The 18,807-nt window shown below is 46.6% G+C and overlaps 1 protein-coding gene across 1 annotated transcript in view; it reads right to left on the bottom strand.

The window, feature by feature from the left end:
• LOC129343935 (fatty acyl-CoA hydrolase precursor, medium chain-like) overlaps nt 1–8,995 on the bottom strand; it is a 42,304-nt gene extending 33,309 nt beyond the window's left edge. Inside the window, exons 1-2 of the mRNA XM_055000347.1 lie at nt 8,620–8,995; nt 783–987 (exon numbers count right to left, since the gene is read on the bottom strand). Coding sequence (XP_054856322.1) covers nt 783–987; nt 8,620–8,710 — 296 coding nt within the window. The 5' untranslated portion in view covers nt 8,711–8,995. The remainder of the gene's footprint in view (nt 1–782; nt 988–8,619) is intronic.
• Nucleotides 8,996–18,807: the final 9,812 nt, after the last annotated feature.

The raw sequence follows: 18,807 nt of genomic DNA on the forward strand, positions 1-18,807 counted from the left end.
ATAACTACTGAGAGATTTAGAAATATAAGATAAAACTTTGCCTTAAACTATAGGGGAAAAGCAATTTAGACTAGAGTTAGTTATTAGGGGAAAAGGGGTCAGAGTGCTGTTGGGAGTCAACAAGGGAAAAGGGGAGGGGGGTGGGATAACATATATTAAGAAAAGGGGTATATTGTTGTAAAATGTATTTGAAATGTATGTGAACCCATCCAATAAAATTTTATTACAAAAAAAAGAGAGATTTTAATTTTTGCATGCTTTATTGCCTGGCTGCTACTCAAACCAACTGTATGTGGGAGCTAAGATCCCAGGCAGCTCAGCTCCAGGTAATTATTGTAACCTCTAGCTAAGATAGCTTTATTATTCTGTAAGCTTCAGAACTGCTGAGATCTGTGCTGGATCGGTGTTATCTGAATTCCAGGTACGGGAAGTAAAAAAATAGTCATTAGACTTTGTGGAAAAAAATAACAAACTGGAAATGCACACGTGCACAGAAGATGCATCCTTTAAAAGTTGCTAAGTGTCACAAAAGTGCTTTGGATGGGACAACTGGACAACGGGCCAGAGCTGTCAGATTCACAGATTAACACTGAAATCAACACTGTTCATCTTTAAGGGGCCACCAGATTCTCCATTTCATTTTGCTGCAATAGCATACCTTTGCAGTCAGATTAACAGTGCACTCCTAAAATGTGTGAATCGACAAAGGAAAGGGACATATAAAAAATTAAAAATGTAGCACAAGAGGCATTACGGCGAAGTGAAAAATGACCGGCTCTTACATTGGAGAGAAAGATGTCGCGTTTCTGACGTGACTCCAGGGCTCGGGTGCTTGTGGAGGAGCAAATCTAAGGGATCCAATGGGTGGCTTTGTAAAAGGGATCCCCAAAAAGACATTTACAGGCTGGTCAATACCGTTCACACTGACTACTTTGCCCCGAAGGCGCCCTTGTGCAGTAATCACTTCCGGGTGGTCATTTCCTTCACCTAAGAAAAGTCAACAAAGATAATGTCAGAAGGCATAAAACTCTCCTTTTAGCAGCTTGGCTCTTTTGTTCTTTCTGCTATTTCTTAGCTACAACAATCACGAACTAAAGGAGGACAATACTTGTCCATCTCTTCTTTGCATTTCCCTATGCCCTGAGTCTGTATGGATGTAAACATTGGACAATGAAGAAAGCTGACAGGAAGATAACTGATTCATTTGAAAGGTAGTGTTGACAGAGAGTTTTGCTGATACCATGGATGGCCAAAAAGACAAAATAGTGGGTTTTAGATCAAATCAAGCCTGAATTTTCCTTAGAACCTAAAATGACTAAACTGAGGCTACCATACTTTGGTCACACTGTGTATGAGAAGACAAGACTCAGAGCAACGGTCACAAATGTGGGAAAGTAATTTAAAGATGACAAAATCGGCCTCATTGAAGGAAAATGTATATAAAATGTTTTATAGGTGGCACCTAACCCCAATTAGGTTAGCTAAATCCCGCTTAAATATGTCAAATAATTGCTGGAAGTGTGAGAATATACCGGGATCTTATTATCATATGTGGTGGACATGCAAAAAAGCAGTGGAGTTCTGGAAGATGGTACATATAATGCTACAGCAGATACTTATGACTCCACTACCTTTGAAACCAGAACTTTTTTTATTAAACCACATATCGGTCCCGGTCAATAAGGAGCAAAAGCATCTGATGTTGAATATAATTACAACAGCTAGGACTGCATATGCGAGACTTTGGAAAATGACAACTATCCGAACACAAGAAAACCTGGTCGAAAAAATACTTGAGACGGCTGAAATGGACAAATTGTAGCGTTTATTGAAAGAATTGGACACTACAACCTATAATGACATTTGGGAGCTTTTTTACAAATGGATACAAGACAAGTTTGGAGAAATTTAATTTTCAACTAAGATGTGGTCATTTATGGACATTATAGAAGATAAATGGAAAAATTTGCAAATAGAGAGCTGATTAGCAGAATATTAACAGCAAAAAACCACGTGACGTGTCTGACAACAGTGGAACCAGTGTATTTAATACATAAAACACATTACACAGTAAAACACATAATTCTAAAATAGCAATTCATAAAACAAATACTACACTCCACATATACAATACCATTAATAAAGTTGCTAAACTACAGGTACCATAAATTGATAAAGTGCTGGTGCTACAAACTGCTACAAAAATTCATTGCACATATATATTGTTAAAGTGCAAGTGCATAGTAACAACTCAGCATATTATTTTTTCACAGGTCCTTGTATGCAACAGTCCAACAACGAGTGGAGAGTTCCAGTAAAATAAAATCAATCTCTTGTATATTGTTTCTTGTTATTATTTCATATTGGCTGTAAAAAATCCAAAGGTAGTCCTCCGACGGGTTATCCAGATCCTAATGTGCCCCGTTTCCTATGATCTTCGTCAAGGACTACACAATAGTTAAAAATCCATCAGTATCATTCATAGGTAACCATTCATAAAACCAGTTCTTAGTTCTTCACAGCACTAAGAATTATTATTATTAGTCTCAGTGCCTGTTTTGTTCAGGTTTCTGGGTGTGCTGGGCCAGGGCTGTAGCCCCAGCCTCTGGTTCCAGGGCTGCTGCCAGGCTCTGGGGCCAAGCTCTGTGGGCAACTCGGGCTCACCCTATTATTATTATTATTATTATTAGTAGTAGTAGTAGTAGTAGTAGTAGTAGTAGTAGTAGTAGTAGTAGTAGTAGTAGTCTCAGTGCCTGTTCTGTTCAGGCTTCTGGGAGTGCTGGGCTAGGGCTCTAGCCCCAGCCTCTGGTTCCAGGGCTGCTGCCAGGCTCTGGGGCCAAGCTCTGTGGGCACCTCTGCTGAGGGCTCATAGTGTTCTCTCCTTTTCTGTCCTCCTTAATTCTAGTTTGGTGTGACAATGAGTCTTCCTGTTGTGGTGGCCACGGGTAGTCGTGGGGGGAAGTGCAAAGGTAGTCCTCCTGGTTTCCTCGTGGCAAGCAGTACTGGGTGTGGCTCAGGGGCAGCAGAGAGTACTACCACTCCCACTCCACTGTGAGGGCTGTGGAGGAGGCCAAAGAGGTCTTTTAACAGGGGGGAGAGGATCTCTCTCAACATTTTGAGAAGGAGGTGAGTGAGGGTTCCCTGGAGGAATGGTTTGTGTTTCATGAAACATCCCTCCTGTCCCCACCCAAACTCTCGGTGGTGTCCCTGCCTGCAGTCCACCTCTCACTGCGTCGTCCATGGCCAGCTCTGAGGGGCAGCCTATAACCCCTCGTCGTCCTTCCCCTGGGACAGTTAGCAGTCCACGTTTCAACACCTCCATATGGAGGCACTTTCGGGCCCTTCCTAATGACTGCCGTGTGGTGCGGTGCTGTGCCTATGATGTCCTGGTGCGCAGGGGCAAGAACCCCAAACACCTGTCATCGACGGTCCTGATTAGGCACCTGAAGAAGCACCACCCAAGCCTGTGGTCTCCGTCCTCACCCAGCGAAACATCTGTTGGGGGGAGAAAGAGGGCTACCAGCTCTCCTGAGCAGGGGTCAGTGGGAGGGTCACCGGATTCCACCCCGGGCAAGAATCCTTGCCCTGAGGGTGATGCTGGTGGGAACGGAGCTCTCAGGCAGGCCTCGATTGTGGAGGTTGTTCCCTTGGGGGCTGGGGCTGCGCCAGTTGGAACAGCATGGTTGAGGGCTCAGGAGGCGGGCCTTCGCGTCTTGGCAGAGACGATTGCCCTACATGGCTTGCCCCTATCCATTGTGGAGGCTGTGGGCTTCCGCAGGCTACTGCAGCATCTTGTCCCTTGGTTCTCCATGCCATCAGCGCACACCCTTACCTGTCAAGTCCACCAGGTATTTCGAATGAGGGCTGGCACAGTTGGGTCAAGTGGGAGCGGCACGGTCAGGCAGGCCGCCCCTGCGGCGGTTGTTCCCTCGGGGTCAGGGACAGTGCCACTTAGAACGGTGAGGTTGAGGGCTCAGGAGGACTCCTCATGACCACGGCTTCCCAGGCCAGGGGTCAAGCTGGGAGGGCACCTCTGCTGAGGGCTCACCTAGATAATTAGTAGTGCCTGAGCTGGTCAAGTATCTGAGTGTTGGTGTTGCGCTCGAGTCTCCCTCAGATCCCGGGGCTGCAAAGGTCCAGAGGCCAGCTCGGTGGGTTCCTCAGCTGATGGCTCGCATAGGTTTGGGTCTTCTTGATCCTGTTCCTCTGGGTAACCTTTTGTCCTCCTCTCTCTGAAAAGTTCCATGTCACTCTTTCTCCCTCTCCCTCTCTGGATGGAACTACTTCAACCCTCCCCCATGACCTCTCCTGTCCCATCCATCCCCTCCTTTCTGCCAAGGCAGGAAGGTGGGTGATGCTGGCGGCAGCCTACTTTGGGCACTTGTGAAACAGCTCAGGAGCCATTGCACATGTAATTGAGCCACATGGTGCCCCCTATCCATTGCAACCGCTGTTCCCTCTGAGCAGGGGGGAATGGGTCCCGCAACTCTGTCCTTTCTGCAAAGGCAGGAAAGTGAGTGCTGTCGGCTGCTGCCTCTTTGGGCCACGAGGAACAGCTCAACTGCTGTTGCACATGAAGTTGAACATCACAGTGCCCCCTATCCAAAGCACCCACTGTCCTCTCAGAGCAGTGGGGAATGGGTCCCGCAACTCCGTCCTTTCCATAAAGGCAGGAAGGTGGCTGAAGTCAGCTACTGCCGCTGCCCTATTTCTTCCTCTTTCTCTTTGGAACCACTCTGACCCCACCCAAGTACGTCTCCTTTCCTGTCCATCCCATCTTTTCCTCTCACGCAGTAAGGTGGGTGACGTTAGCTGCCGGTGCAGAGTACCTCTGTGGGTTCCTTGAATGGGGCCTCAACACTTGGGATCTTTCCAGTTCCCGGTCCATACCTCTCCTTCTCAGGCACTGCCACAAATCCCTTCCCAATGACTTTCACTGCCCCGTTCCCTCCTTTCCATGACAACAGGGAGGTGGTTGATGTCAGCAGCTGCTGATGGATCAGGCTCTTCCCGTTCCTCTTGCCGGGTCTTCCAGGTCTGGTTCCTTCCTTACTGTGGCAGGAACCCCTGGTTCCCCCCCTCACAAACCACTTCATCGTCCCTATTTGCTCCTCTCCCTCTCAGATATTTCCACGAGTCCCTTCCCAACGACTTCCACCACCCCGTTCCCTCCTTTCTGTGATGGCAGGGAGGTAGTTGATGTCAGCAGCTGCTGACGGATCGGGCTCTTCCCATTCCTCTTTCTGGGTCTTTCAGGTCCGGCTCCCTCCTTACTACGGCAGGAACTCTTCCCCCCCCACCACAGACCACTTCATCGTCACTCTTTGCTCCTCTCCCTCTCAGGTACTGCCACGAATCCCTTCCCAATGACTTCCACCACCCCATTCCCTCCTTTCCGTGACAGCAGGCAGGTGGTTGATGTCAGCAGCCACTGACAGATCGGGCTGTTCCCATTCCTGTCACCAGGTCTTCCAGGTCCGGCTCCCTCCTTACCATGGCAAGAACCCCTTGTTCCCCCCCTCACAGACCACTTGGTCGTCCCTCTTTGCTCCTCTCCCTCTCAAGTACTGCCATAAGTCCGTTCCCAACAACTTGCACCACCCCATCCCCTCCTTTCTGTTACAGCAGGCCGCTGGCTGATGTCAGCAGCCGCTGACGATCGAGCTCTTCCCATTCCCACCCCCCTTCTCCCCCTGACAATTTCGTGGTCCTTCATGGTTCCTGTGGAACCACACCGACCCTTAGGGGACTTCTCTTATCTGTCCCGTCCAGCCTGTCCTTTCCGCAAATGCAGGAACGTAGTTGGTGTCTGCCAGTGCTGCCTGAGCAACAGGGCCAGCTCAGCTGCTGTTGTGCATATGGTAGTGCAACACAGTGCCCCCTGTCCATGGCACCGACTCTCCCCTCTGACCGGTGGGAATGGGTTCCACCACGACTCGCGTCCTTTCCTTGAAGGCAGGAAGGTGGTTCTTGTCCACAGATGTCGGTTTTTGTGCACTAGGGGCAGCTGAGGAACTGTGGCACATGCACTTGTCCTGCACAGTGGCCCCAATAAATGGCACCTGCTGTTCCCTCTGAGGAAGGGGGCATGGGTCCCGCACTCCATCCTTTCCACAAAGGCAGGATTGTGGGTTATCTGGGAGGCAGCCCCTGCTTCAACACTGGAGGGGCGTCCAGTGCTCCATGCATGTCCAGCTGGTGTGTTTTGGCTGGACGGTACATGACGCGAGGTGTGGACAACACCATCGCCCCGATGCCGTGAAGTACCCCATCTGGTGAACGTACGTCAGTGTCTGACCTACCAGGTTGTGTGTTTGTGTGTACGAGGCCTCCACATATGCCATGTTGTCTTGATGGAGGATTTTCTTAGCAAATTGTGACTGAGTCATTTTGGGCCAATTCCAGACGGCCCTCCCCATCCCAAAACATCGCGCGTCGTTGCATGGAAAATGCGAAATATCGTGTTTTCTCGCGCAAGTTTTGCGCGATGTCGCGCAAAACTTGCGCGAGAAAACACGATATTTCGCATTTTCCGCGCAACGATGCACGACGTTTTGGGATGGGGAGGGCCGTCTGGAATTGGCCCTGGTCTGTGATGGCCAACGACATCAACCACCTTTTATACCTTCTGGAAGGTATAAAAGGCCTGGCAGGCTGGCACATGGGGGGTGCTGCCGGCTGGCAGCCAGACCCCCCCCCGAGAGGGGAGGCGGCATGCTGCTGCCTCCTCGAGCCCGCCAGGCCCAGCAGCCACAGTCATCAACCACCTTGCTGCGTGAGCAGAGTAATAGTCTCTGACCTGGAGACCTGGCAAAGCCCACCAGGCCCAATGGCTGCAGTCAACAACCACCTTGCTGCGTGAGCAGAATAGTAGACTCCGACCCGTAGGCCTGGCGGGTGGGCACATGGGGGTGCTGCCGGTCGGCAGCAAGACCCCCTGCCCCTGAGAAGGGAGGCAGCCCACCACTGCCTCCTCGAGCCCACCAGGCCCAGTGGCCGCAGTCATCACAACCACCTTGCTGCTTGAGCGGAATAATAGCCTCCAACCCGGAGGCCTGGTGGGTGGGCACAAGGGGGGTGCCGCCAACCAGGGAGGAGGGTGGGCAAATGGGGGGTGCCCCTGAGAGGGGAGGCAGAACGCCACCGCCTCCACAAGCCTGCCAGGCCCAGTGGCCGCAGTCATCAACCACCTTGCTGCATGAGCGGAGTAGTAGCCTCCGACCCGGAGGCCTGGCAGGCAGGCACATAGGGGGTGCGGCAAGACTCCCCCCCTAGAGGGGAGATGGCCTGCCTTCAGGTGCACTGCACGTGGCCAAAGTGAACTGGAGAGGGTGGCTCCATTTGTATTGAATGGGAGTTTCCTGGGGGTGTCAAATTTGGGAATGTATAACTCCAAGATCCATACTCCAATCTTGTCCAAACTTGGGTGATGGCTGGAGGAGAGCCTGCTGCATATTCCCTGTGAATATGGGCTCTCTAAGTGCTAAGGGGGCCACTCTGGCGCTGACGAACAACCAACACCAAACACCGAACACGTTCATTAACAGGACATGTTCGTTTAAGTTCAGATGTTCGTGTTTGGTGTCGGCAACGAACAACGAACAGCTTGTTTGGTATTTTTTTTCCGTTCGTGCCCATGTCTACTTACAGCTTCCCTGTTCCTCTGGCAGTAGTTGTTTCAAGGTGGGAACCACCTGCCAACCACAAGCCCACCTGGGCAAGGGCTTTGCCCACTTTCCTGAAACAAGGGCTAGGGACCACCTTCAGGGACAGTGCACAGAAGAATGGCATGTCAAAGACCCCCCCCCCCTGTGGCTCCCAAGTCACTGAGTATCACTGGTCTAAAGCATGGCACCTACAGCAAGATAATAGTACAATGTCAAATGATGCAGCCATTGTCAGTCTTTCTGTTGGGAAGGCATACGATACCAACTCTTCTGCACTGACATTAGTGGACCACCAGGGCAAGAGGAGGACGGGGGGAGAACGATGTTGTAAGCTGTAAGCTGCTTTAGGTCCCCATTGCGGAGAGAAATTAAATGTAAATATATAAAAATAAATAAAAAGACTACCCGCATAGTGGCCTGAAGAGTCACATATTATTAAAGCTTAACCAGAAGAGCATCTTAAATCTAGAATGAATTGTGCTGTTAGACCCTGACCTCAAAGCTGTTTATTCACTTCTTTCGAATGAATGTTATTATTCCTTTCACATCATCTTTGCTTTATTAGAAACATCACCCTTAACTCTCCCATTGTGGTTTTCCAAGGAGGCTACAACCTAATAGTGTAATCCTTTGCATGTTTACTCAGAAGTACATACCATTGAATGCAACAAGACTTATTCCCATGGACACATGCATTTTGCAACAAAGATATTAGCAGAAGTGTATAAAACAAACAATTCAGATCTCGCATAACAAGCCTCATGCAGACACAAACATTTGGGTTCTGCTCTGCTGCACACTATACTTAAAAGAAACAGGAAGCGAAGACTGTTCCGAAAGTAACAGCAGCATAAAAGCCCTTTCAGGAAGGATATTTTATGAGCCTCTGCTTGAAAAGTAGGTCCCTTGAATGTCACCATAACGTTTTCTCACAAAAAGCGAAAGGAGGTACCTTTGGTCTCTGTTGTCGATTCAGCACTTGACTTAGCACACAGCAATGCTCCGAAGAGCAACCAGCACCAGCCAGCAGGTAACATTTTCATCTTTGCCTCTGGTGAAATGCTTGCTTCTCTCTTTTAAAGAGTCCAAAGATCTCCGTTTAAGGGTGTGTTTCTACAGGAACTCCGAAGGGAGACAAGCGCCTGGAGGAGGAGGCCCAATTTCTCTCCCCTCCCTAATGCAAAGAACCAGTTTGGAAGTGGTCCAGCTGGCGTCTGACTAACCCCAAAATAACTGAGCAAGAGTTCACAACCTTTGATTTACTTCCAAGGCTGGACAGAGGAAAAATAGGTATGAATATCTGACATGCAACAGAGTTCAAGCATGGCTTATGCTACCAGAGAAACACTAAAACATTGGTTGGAGAGTATAAATTCTTTGACAGCCCAGAGCACTGAGGGTATAACAACCCATAATTACGGTTACTTCTTGGTAGAGATGTGACAACCCAGTCAGTGTAAAGTTCACATGGCTTTTCTGAAAAAGCTGCTCTACGAAGGCCCAGAAAATTAGCCCCAAAAGATGGCTGACAGCTGTTGCACTGTAGAGGCTAAGAGATGCGGCTTCTAATCTGGAAATCTTTGGAGCTGAATCTTTGCCATCATGAAGACAAATGAACTGGAATGCCATTTCCCCAGACGTGTGATGCCACAAAAATATTAAAACATCTGTTTGAAAATGATATTTTTCCTGACAATCCAAAACATAAACAGTTAGATATGGTTACTGCTTATCCCTACCCATGGTTATTCTTGCAACACTGCCACCTTTACCCAACCTAAAATTTCCCACTCCCTCAAATGAGCCCACCCGTTTTCTCTGATACTCCTTACACCCAAGCTCCCTGGCAGGATATCTGTGAGGCACTACCTCTCTTTGTTTCTTTCTTCAACACCCAACTCCACTGAAATTCTGCCCTACCTGATTAGTCCTTGCCCAAGCGGCAGAGTCAAACCACATGTAGCAACACATCCTCCCTTCTTCCTTCCCCTCTGATGCATCCCTCAATACCTCTTACCAGAAGAACCTGCTATTTTTTTTTGCTCCACCTTCCAGGCAGAGTATGGCACAATACAATGCTCTGTAGTTATCTGATTGGCACTTTTTGATTTCCTTAAAAGGATGAACACAGAGCCTGATTCAATAAGGTGAGGAAACATTTTTTGTACTTGGACTGTATACGTCAGGATTGTGGCCCTTGGTCGGGAACGGGAATCTGTGTGTACTACTGACAGCTGACTAATCGCCTCAGCCTGGTACTGGTTTTTCTTGCTGTGTAATTTTTCATGAACTTGACACTAATTAGAAAGAAACAAATCTTACTATGAGGCGCTTGAACATTCCATGGGAACTAATTTCTCTAGAGTACCACGTGGACTAGAACAGATATTGCTGGCAGGATAGGTACCATCAGTCTATTTGTTTATTAAAAACATTCATTTTGGACAACAGCTCTTGTCCTTATAAAGAATCCAGAGAATATGCTTTGCCCTCTCCTTATCACACCTGCCTTCTAGTTTTATTTGTCTAACCTAAGCAGTTAGAACTGGTTTATAATAGAACAAAATACTACCCATCCAGCAGTATGAATAACATACTGCAAGTAACAGAGTAGATGTTTTGATTGGTGTTTTGAAATTTGATTGAGACATTTATTTCTTTTTTTTAAACACTTATAATTTATTGATTGCATTGTATAGCATATAATAGACTGATTGATAAAACACTTCTGTGTTGCCTTTCCATGTTAACCCTCAAGATCACTCACAGCAAAATAAACGCAATTCACACCACAAGAGTTACAATTATAGAGAGGAACAGCTGTCATGTGGGAATTCCTCCCTGAGGGGGCGTCCATTGTGAAGGTAAGGGAAGGGACAGGGGGCTGACATGTCCTGAAAGCATCTATAGCTTTATCGAATACATAAAACAGAATTTCAGCAACCGTGCATTACATTCCCCAAAATGAGGCTTGGCCAAGTTGATGAAGCGTCACTGACTGGTCTGAAGAAATCTAGCAAAGGAGATTTCTGCCTCACCCTCGTCTTTGGGGCTGCCTTTTATACCCCTTTCCCCCTCTTCTCTGAGATCTTATTTGGGATGTCTTATGTGGGCTTCTCCGATTGGACCCTCTCATTGCCACAGATTCCTGATGCAGTAAAATGTTTTCAACATGGGTTGAAATATGGCACGGGTTATTCTGATTTCGTTCATTGGTACCCAGGAACTACCTCATTTGGGTAACTTCCCCCTTTAGGGCCATAACATGCTCCATCCATGATCTTTATGCTTCTGTCACCTGCTAAGGGCTCAGGGCTTTGGCCCTCGGTGGACTCCCCTTCCCTACCAGGTCAGTTATCTGGAACTCCATGGTTCAACTGTATTCCTATACTCAAACCCTTTCCTAAATGGGTTTAGACCTGAGTAACTCTGTTTAGGATTGCTCTGTTAAGCATCTAAATATAGCTGCAGCCCCAACAACACCTCCTACCTATATTGTGAACCTGCTCTTTCATGAGCAGTATAACCTCATCCATGGCGAGCCGTAACCCAGTTCCTCGATTGGCATCTCCACCAACCAACAGTACCTCAGACTTACCTGGCTGGCGTCCCAGTTGATTGGCCCCAATCCATCCCATTGCTGCCTCCGGGTGCCAGTTCTGACATTCACTGCATCTTCTGACTCTGATTTAAGGGAAAGAAAGGGCCGCCTGTTGTCCCCATGTGGGTGGCATTTTACCCCATTAACTCCAGGAGACCTCTCCCAGTGCTTTCCAGAGGAGGTTTAGCTGCGGGGCAGAAAAAATGAACCTTGTAGAACTCTGAAACATAAACGGACATGGGGCCAACATTCTTTTAAAAAATCTGGATTGTACAACATGGAAGATGGTGTGATGAATTGCCTCACAATCCCTTAAACAGCCAGTGCAGCATAGCAGTTAGAATGTCCAGAGTAGCATCTGTGAGACCCCACCTCTGCCCTGGAAGCTGGCTAGGTGACCTTGGACCATTCACACACTGTCAGCAATTTCAGACCCTCCAATCTTAACTGCTACGATGCTATGTCCAGGGCCATATCTAGGTGGGGCAGGAGGGTTACCCTGCCCACGGCACCCTCTTTTTGGTGGTGCCAGGCACAGCTGCCAGCCAGGAGCATATGCCACAGAGCTGGCAATGATAGCGCAGACAACTGAGTGGAGGGCTGGAAGGCCGCCTGCGCCGTTCGCCTGCCCCACTGATGGGGCTGAAAAAAATGGGGGGGGGTGTTGAAAAACCCACCACAAGCTCTATGATAAATATACAGGTGTAAAAACCTGTATATTTAAATCGATAGATCCACATAAGAGATACGCCAGGAATTGCCGGCGTCATTCTCGGAGGTGGGTTGAGAAGCCCTGTGCTTACGTGTGCAGGTGAGTGTTTATTTTGTTACCTTGGAAAGAATTTTCATAGCATGTGCCTGTATGAATCAATGAGCCGTAGATGTTTTCTCTGTATAGCGCTTGCCCCTGAGGAAGTGGAAGACGAAAAGGCGATTTGAACATCTGGCCAACGTCGTCCCTTTGGGCACGCTTGGGAAGCTCGCTTACAACGTGTGAGAGACTGTCCAATGAAATACTTTTAGGCATTGTCCTCATTTGAATGTTTGTTAAGGACGCTCTCATCTGGACTCAACCCTCCCGGTCCCCACTGGGGAACTCGTCATTACACTCTGCAAAGTTTATAATGTATAGAACAGTGTTTCATGAATTATTGTCTGTATGCAACATTGTATGATTGAATAATTGAAGACAATTGCTTTTGGAAAAGGTTTCATCCTGTATTGATTGATTAGGTTTTTACACCTGTATATTTATCATAGAGCTTGTGGTGGGTTTTTCAACACCCCCCCCCATTTTTTTCAGACCGTTATACCACGGCTGGCCCCCCTCTTTTGGTATTACTCTCATTATGGCCACTGATGGGGCAGCTGGCAGCAGCGCAGGGCACGCCCCGGAAGCGTGCTGCCTGTGCTACCACTGGAGAACAGGGAGTGCGTGGCAAGCCAGCCGCCCCATGATGTCATATTGCCGATGCCATAACTTGCCTTGCTTTCACAGGCCTACTGAAGCTGCAGGTGCCTTATCTAACTGCTCTGAAGCTCTCAGTGCTTCTGACCTTGTACACTGTTCGTTCGTATGAATAACTGTGTTTCACTTTTAATCTGCTGCCTGCCTGGTGTCTCGACTTGATATGTAAACTATGCAGAGAAGTTCTACTTTGTGCCAAAAGTAATGTTTTGCTGTTGGGAGGGGGGGAAAGTAATTGTGCTCTATAAGAAGAATGCTTTTCACACATTTAGCTATTCCTGTCAACTTTCTGGTCAACCTTTGGACCTGTCTATGAATATGACATGATTCCTGAAATAAAGCCTTTTCAACCAAGACCATGGAGTACTTGCTGTGAGGGTACAAGGGTCTATTTGCCATAGCCTGCCATCCTTAGAACTGACACCCTCCGCTCAGCTGCCCGTGCTGCTGCTGCCAGCTCCGCGGCGCACCATGTGCTGGGGCGGCTGGCTTGCCGCACACTCCCTTCCCTACAGCAGCAGTGTGGGCGGCACGCTTCTGGGGGGCCCTGCATAATGACCTCACGAAAGTGACATCATCACACAGTGCCAGGCTTGGATTGACCCGGGCACGGGCAACTGTAGATCCAGCCCTGGCTATGGCTATTGTGTCTTGGTTTGTCAGCAGTGGGTTTTTTTAAAATTTATTTACCTACTTCATTTATACCTGGCCTTTCTCCCCAAAAGGGACCCAAGGTGGCTTATATTGTTCTCCCCTCCTCCATTTTATCCTCACAACAACCCTGTGAGGTAGGTTAGGCTGAGAGAGAGTCTCTTGTCCAAGGTCATGTGGCAAGCTTCCATGGCAGAGTGGGGGGAAAATATACATATAACACCCATTTCAAATAGTCCCAACAATAGTCAAAATACAAACTAAAGATAAAGGTAGTCCCCTGTGCAAGCACCAAGTCATTACTGACCCATGGGGAGACATCACATGGGCAGACTTTTGTTACGAGGTAATTTGCCGTTGCATTCCACAATTATCTACACTTTACCCCCAGGAAACTGGGTACTCATTTTACTGACCTCAGAAGGATGGAAGGCTGAGTCAACCTTGAGCCGGCTACCTGAACCCGGCTTCCACCGGGATCAAACTTAGGTCATGAGAAAAGCTTGGGCGGCAGTACTGCGGCTTGCCACTCTGCGCCAGCCAATTAATATAAACACAATCCTCCCTTCCAGTAATTGGTGTAAGAAATTAGTATAAGAAATTTTCAAACCTAAAAAAATACTAAAATGTTAATAGAAAGGAATGTTTCTGAGGTGAAAGTGCTTTCCCCTGCAGTTTCAGGCCCTCCAATCTCTCAGGGAAAATTGTGCCTTTTTTACCTTACAAGGAATACCCCAACTCTTTATCTCCCTCTAGTGGACTAAGGGCTACATAAGCAAATATATCAAACCCCATTAATGGCAATTGGAAAAGTAATACACGTCTTCTGGGAACTGGAAAGTCAAGTTCCAGAAAGGCAGCACTTTGCAACTAAGGGCCTCTAACGGAAAGATACTGGCAGTTCTTACATATAAGAGGAAGAGCATTGCCCCTACTCAGAAGACTGGGAAGTTTCCTCTCATTAGGAAAGATTTAAGAAATCTTTGTAAAACTGGCTTCTGTGTCATCAGTTCCGCATAGGGATCCCATTCCCCCGGTGGGGGTGGAGGATCCCTCACTTTCACCCTCCATCCACCACCACCACTCACCTGGCCGGCAGGGAAGAAGGGCGCAGGAATGGGCCTCCTGGGGGCACTCCTGGGGGTGGCACAACGACGTCACTCCCGGGAGTTGCTGCAGTCTTTAGCATCTCCTTTTTTGGGAATTGGGTTGTAGACTGAGCATTGCCAGTCCATGGTCCATTGTATTGTTTTCCATATTTGTTGACAGATTCTTGTCAACAAGAATCTCAATTTCTGTGGACTCAATTTCTGTAGCTTGAAATAGCTGTATTGGTATTTCATCTACTCCAGGTGCTTTGATTTTCCCAAATGCTTTGAGTGCGGCTTTTACTTCAGTTCTAAGATTTTTGGTTCTTCATCAAAAGTTTCTTCTTCAAAGGTATCTGTCATCCTTCCATCTCTTCTGTATAGTACTTCAGTGCATTGTTTCCATCTTTCCTTTATTTTATCCTGATCAGATCCTTTATTTCCATGACAGTAGAGTCCAGTAGCACCTTTAAAATCAAACGACGTTATTGTAGCATAAGTTTTGAGAACCACAGTTCCCTTCGTCAGTTAGTCTTAGAAGTGCTACTGGACTGGACTGTTTTGTGACTACAGACTAACATGGCTAACTCGTCTGGATCTACGTATTTCCATGTTGATCTTTCAGCATCTGAAGCCATGGCTTGAATTTCCCTTTGATTTCTCATACCTTTTGGAACAAATCTCTTGTTCTTCCTTTTTTTTGTTGTCTTCTATTCCTTTACACTGCTTATTACGAAAGATTTTTGTCTCTGCGCGCAAGTTGCTAAAAAGCTGCATTTAGAATTTTGATCCTATTTCTGTCACCTTTTGCTTTTGCTTCACTATTTTATTATAAATGTGTATTACAACATATATTGCCAATCTCTTTACCTATTCTAATTTAAACTTAAAATTCTTGCTTATTCTTGATTTTTAGCTAAATAGTCAAAAATATTTTCCATTTTGCTTGAAATTCTGAGGTTGGCATATTATTAATATAAGATGTTAATTTTGCCATTGTAGCATGTCATTTATTCGTCCATTCCTTCAGATCTGGAACTTTTCTGTCTTCCATTTTGCTGCAAAAATCACCCTTGCCACTGTTATCACACACTATGCATTTTTGGTAATATTGCTTGGTATCACAAATTTAAATTTTAATCTTTTGCATTTCTTCATGTATTTCTATCCAATATTTCCTTGCTTCTTTAAACGTCCACTATGTCAGATCTGTGGCTAAATAATAGTTGTAATCCAGACTACCTTCTACAATCAGACAAGAGTCCGTTGTTTTCAAAAGATTTACTGAAAAAGGCAACCATTATAGTCCACTGGCCTAGATGCAATATCTGAGCTGGTACACGTGTATTGTTATGAATGATAGGCAAAGAACAAGGTACAGAGTATCAAACCCCAGAAGGCCCAGCCTCCCCCCATAGTTCTCAAAACAAGCCGCTTGAAGCTGAGAAAGTGAAAGTTTCCCAAGGCTGGAAAAGCTGAAGTCAAAACATTCTTCTTCTGTGAGATAACTGCGAGGGAGCGTCTTGGCACTTGTGAAAGAAGCACTCAGATTACTAAAAGAATTAAAATGGAGTTTCTTTGGTTATACATAGAGACAAACATTCTGAACCTGACATTTCTGCCCCCTCTAAAATGCTCCTCCCCCCAGTTTATGCGGATAACGGGTATGGAACGCCTTAACTAATCTAGGAGCATGAACATGTACAGTGTGCACCCATTCATCAAACCCAGAGTCAAAGTCCTTCCATCTGATGAGATAAAATAACTGGTTTCTCTTAACTTTAGAGTCCAAAATTTGCTGTACTTCATAATGGGTTTGATCATCAATCAATGTTGGAATAGAAGGGGCACGGGTGTGCCATTGATTTGCTGGGGGAACTTTTTTTCAAAAGGCTGACATGGAATGTATCATGCACATGGTGCAGATTTTTTGGTAAATCCAGGGCTACAGTCACTTTATTAAGTACTTTACGAACAGGAAAAGGTCCCAGAAATTTCAAAGCTAATTTCCGACTGGTTTGAGTAACTTTTAAATTCTTTGTGGACAGATAAACTAAATCTCCTGGTTGTAAGTCCCATTCAGCCACACGGTGGCGGTCAGCGTATTTTTTGTAATCCTGTTTGGCTTTGTCAAGATGTTGTTTAATTAGAGTCCATTGTTGAGCTGCTTCCCCCCACCATTCCGAAACATCTCTGGAGGCTGCCGAAGGAGGGGGGAGCGCTTCAAATGGGAAGGGCTTAAAGTGGAAGCCATATACTACTTTGAAGGGGGTTTCCCCTGTAGATGCATGCACACTGTTATTGTACGAGAATTCCGCTAAGGGTAGTAAATCAATCTAGTTGTCTTGTTGAAAGTTGATATAACAGCGGAGGAATTGTTCTAATATTTGATTAGTTTTTTCGGATTGTCCGTCGGTTTGAGGATGATGGCTGGAACTTAAACCTTGCTCAATTCCTAGAAGCTGTAGAAGCTCCCGCCAGAAGTTGGCAACAAACTGTCCGCCGCGATCCAAAATCACCTTTGACGGAAAAGAATGTAGTTTAACAATGTGCTTTAAGAAGATATCTGCTAGTTTTCGGGCCGAAGGTATGGTGGTGCAGGGTATGAAATGAGCTTGTTTGGAGAACAAATCTACCACGACCAAAATGCAAGTGTGGCCCTTGGAGGGGGGAAGATCTGTGATAAAATCCATGGATATGATTTCCCATGGCTTGTTTGGCATTTCTAAAGGTTGCAATAGTCCGGGTGGCTTGCCCTTGCGTGACTTGGCACTGAGACAAATGGGGCATCACGCTATATACTGTGAAATGTCTTTGCGCATGCCTGGCCACCAAAATTGCCGTTGCACTAGATGGTGTGTTTTTAAGTACCCATAGTGGCCAGCTGTGGAGGCGTCGTGACAACGTTGTAACACTTCTTTTCTTAAGCTGTTGGGTACATAGAATCGATCCCCCCATAGCCACTCTCCTTGTTCGGATTGCTGCAATTTTTCTTTGGGTACTTTATCCCCCTCCTTTTCTACTTCAGATTTCAGTTTTAGTCTCCACCCTTGATCTGGTTGAGGAGGCTGGGCTGCGCGACTGCGCGTTGTGACCACTCCTCCCAATTGCGTAGGTGAAAAGACAGTGTCTATTGTCTCCTCCCTTTTGCTTTTGTGTTGAGGCATGCGTGATAGGGCGTTGGCAAGAAAGTTAGTTTTGCCGGGCAAAAAGTTCAAAGTGAAATTGAATTTAGAAAAGTATTCTGCCCATCTGAGCTGCTTGGCATTTAACCTTCTAGGGCTGCGTAAAGCTTCTAAATTTTTGTGATCCGTCCATACTTCAAACGGATGGTGGGCTCCCTCTAACCAATGCCTCCAGGTGGAGAGTGCCGCCTTTACAGCAAAAGCCTCCTTTTCCCAAACGTTCCAATTTCTTTCAGGTTCAGAGAATTTTCGGGACAGGAAGGCACATAGTTTAAGCATACCGTCCTCCCCACGCTGCAAGAGGACGCCTCCTATCACAGTATCGCTGGCGTCCACCTGTACTATAAATGGGCGATTTTCGTCAGGGTGTTGCCGTACTGGTTCGGAAATAAATTGTTTTTTGAGTTGATCGAATGCTGATTGGCACTGTGGCGTCCAAGACAATTTAGCGCTTGGTTTTTTAGCTTGCTCCCCTTTGTCTTTGGTTTTTAACAGTTCAGTAAGGGGAAGCGTTATTTGAGCAAAGTTAGCTATAAATTCTCTATAAAAGTTGGCAAACCCCAGAAAAGATTGTAGTTCTTTACGAGTACTGGGCGTTTGCCATTCCTGGACAGCTTGTACTTTGCTCGGGTCCATTTTCAAGCCATCTTTGGAGATGCAATATCCTAAATAAGTGAGTTCTGTCTTATGAAATTCACATTTGGACAGTTTAATGGGCAGTTTGTTACACATCAGAGTAGTTAAGACTTTTTTCACAAGATCTATGTGTTCCTCTTCAGATTCTGAGTAAATTAGGACATCATCCAGATATACAACTACTCCCTTGTACAAAAATTCATGCAATACTTCATTGATCATGGACATGAAAACCGAAGGTGCCCCGGCCAGACCAAAAGGCATAACTAAGTATTTGTACTGGCCGAGGGGCGTATTGAACGTGGTTTTCCGTTCATCGCCTTCCCTTATACGAACGTGGAAGTAAGCATCTTTTAAATCTAATTTTGTAAAGATCTTACCTTGTGCCACGACGTTGAGTAGATCTCGAATGAGTGGTATGGGATAGGCATTGCTGGATGAGACTGCATTAAATCCTCTAAAGTCCGTGCACAGTCTCAATCCCCCATCCTTTTTTTTGACAAATAGCACT

The sequence above is a fragment of the Eublepharis macularius genome, chromosome 16, assembly GCF_028583425.1.
Source record: "Eublepharis macularius isolate TG4126 chromosome 16, MPM_Emac_v1.0, whole genome shotgun sequence".
Classification (NCBI taxonomy): domain Eukaryota; kingdom Metazoa; phylum Chordata; class Lepidosauria; order Squamata; family Eublepharidae; genus Eublepharis; species Eublepharis macularius.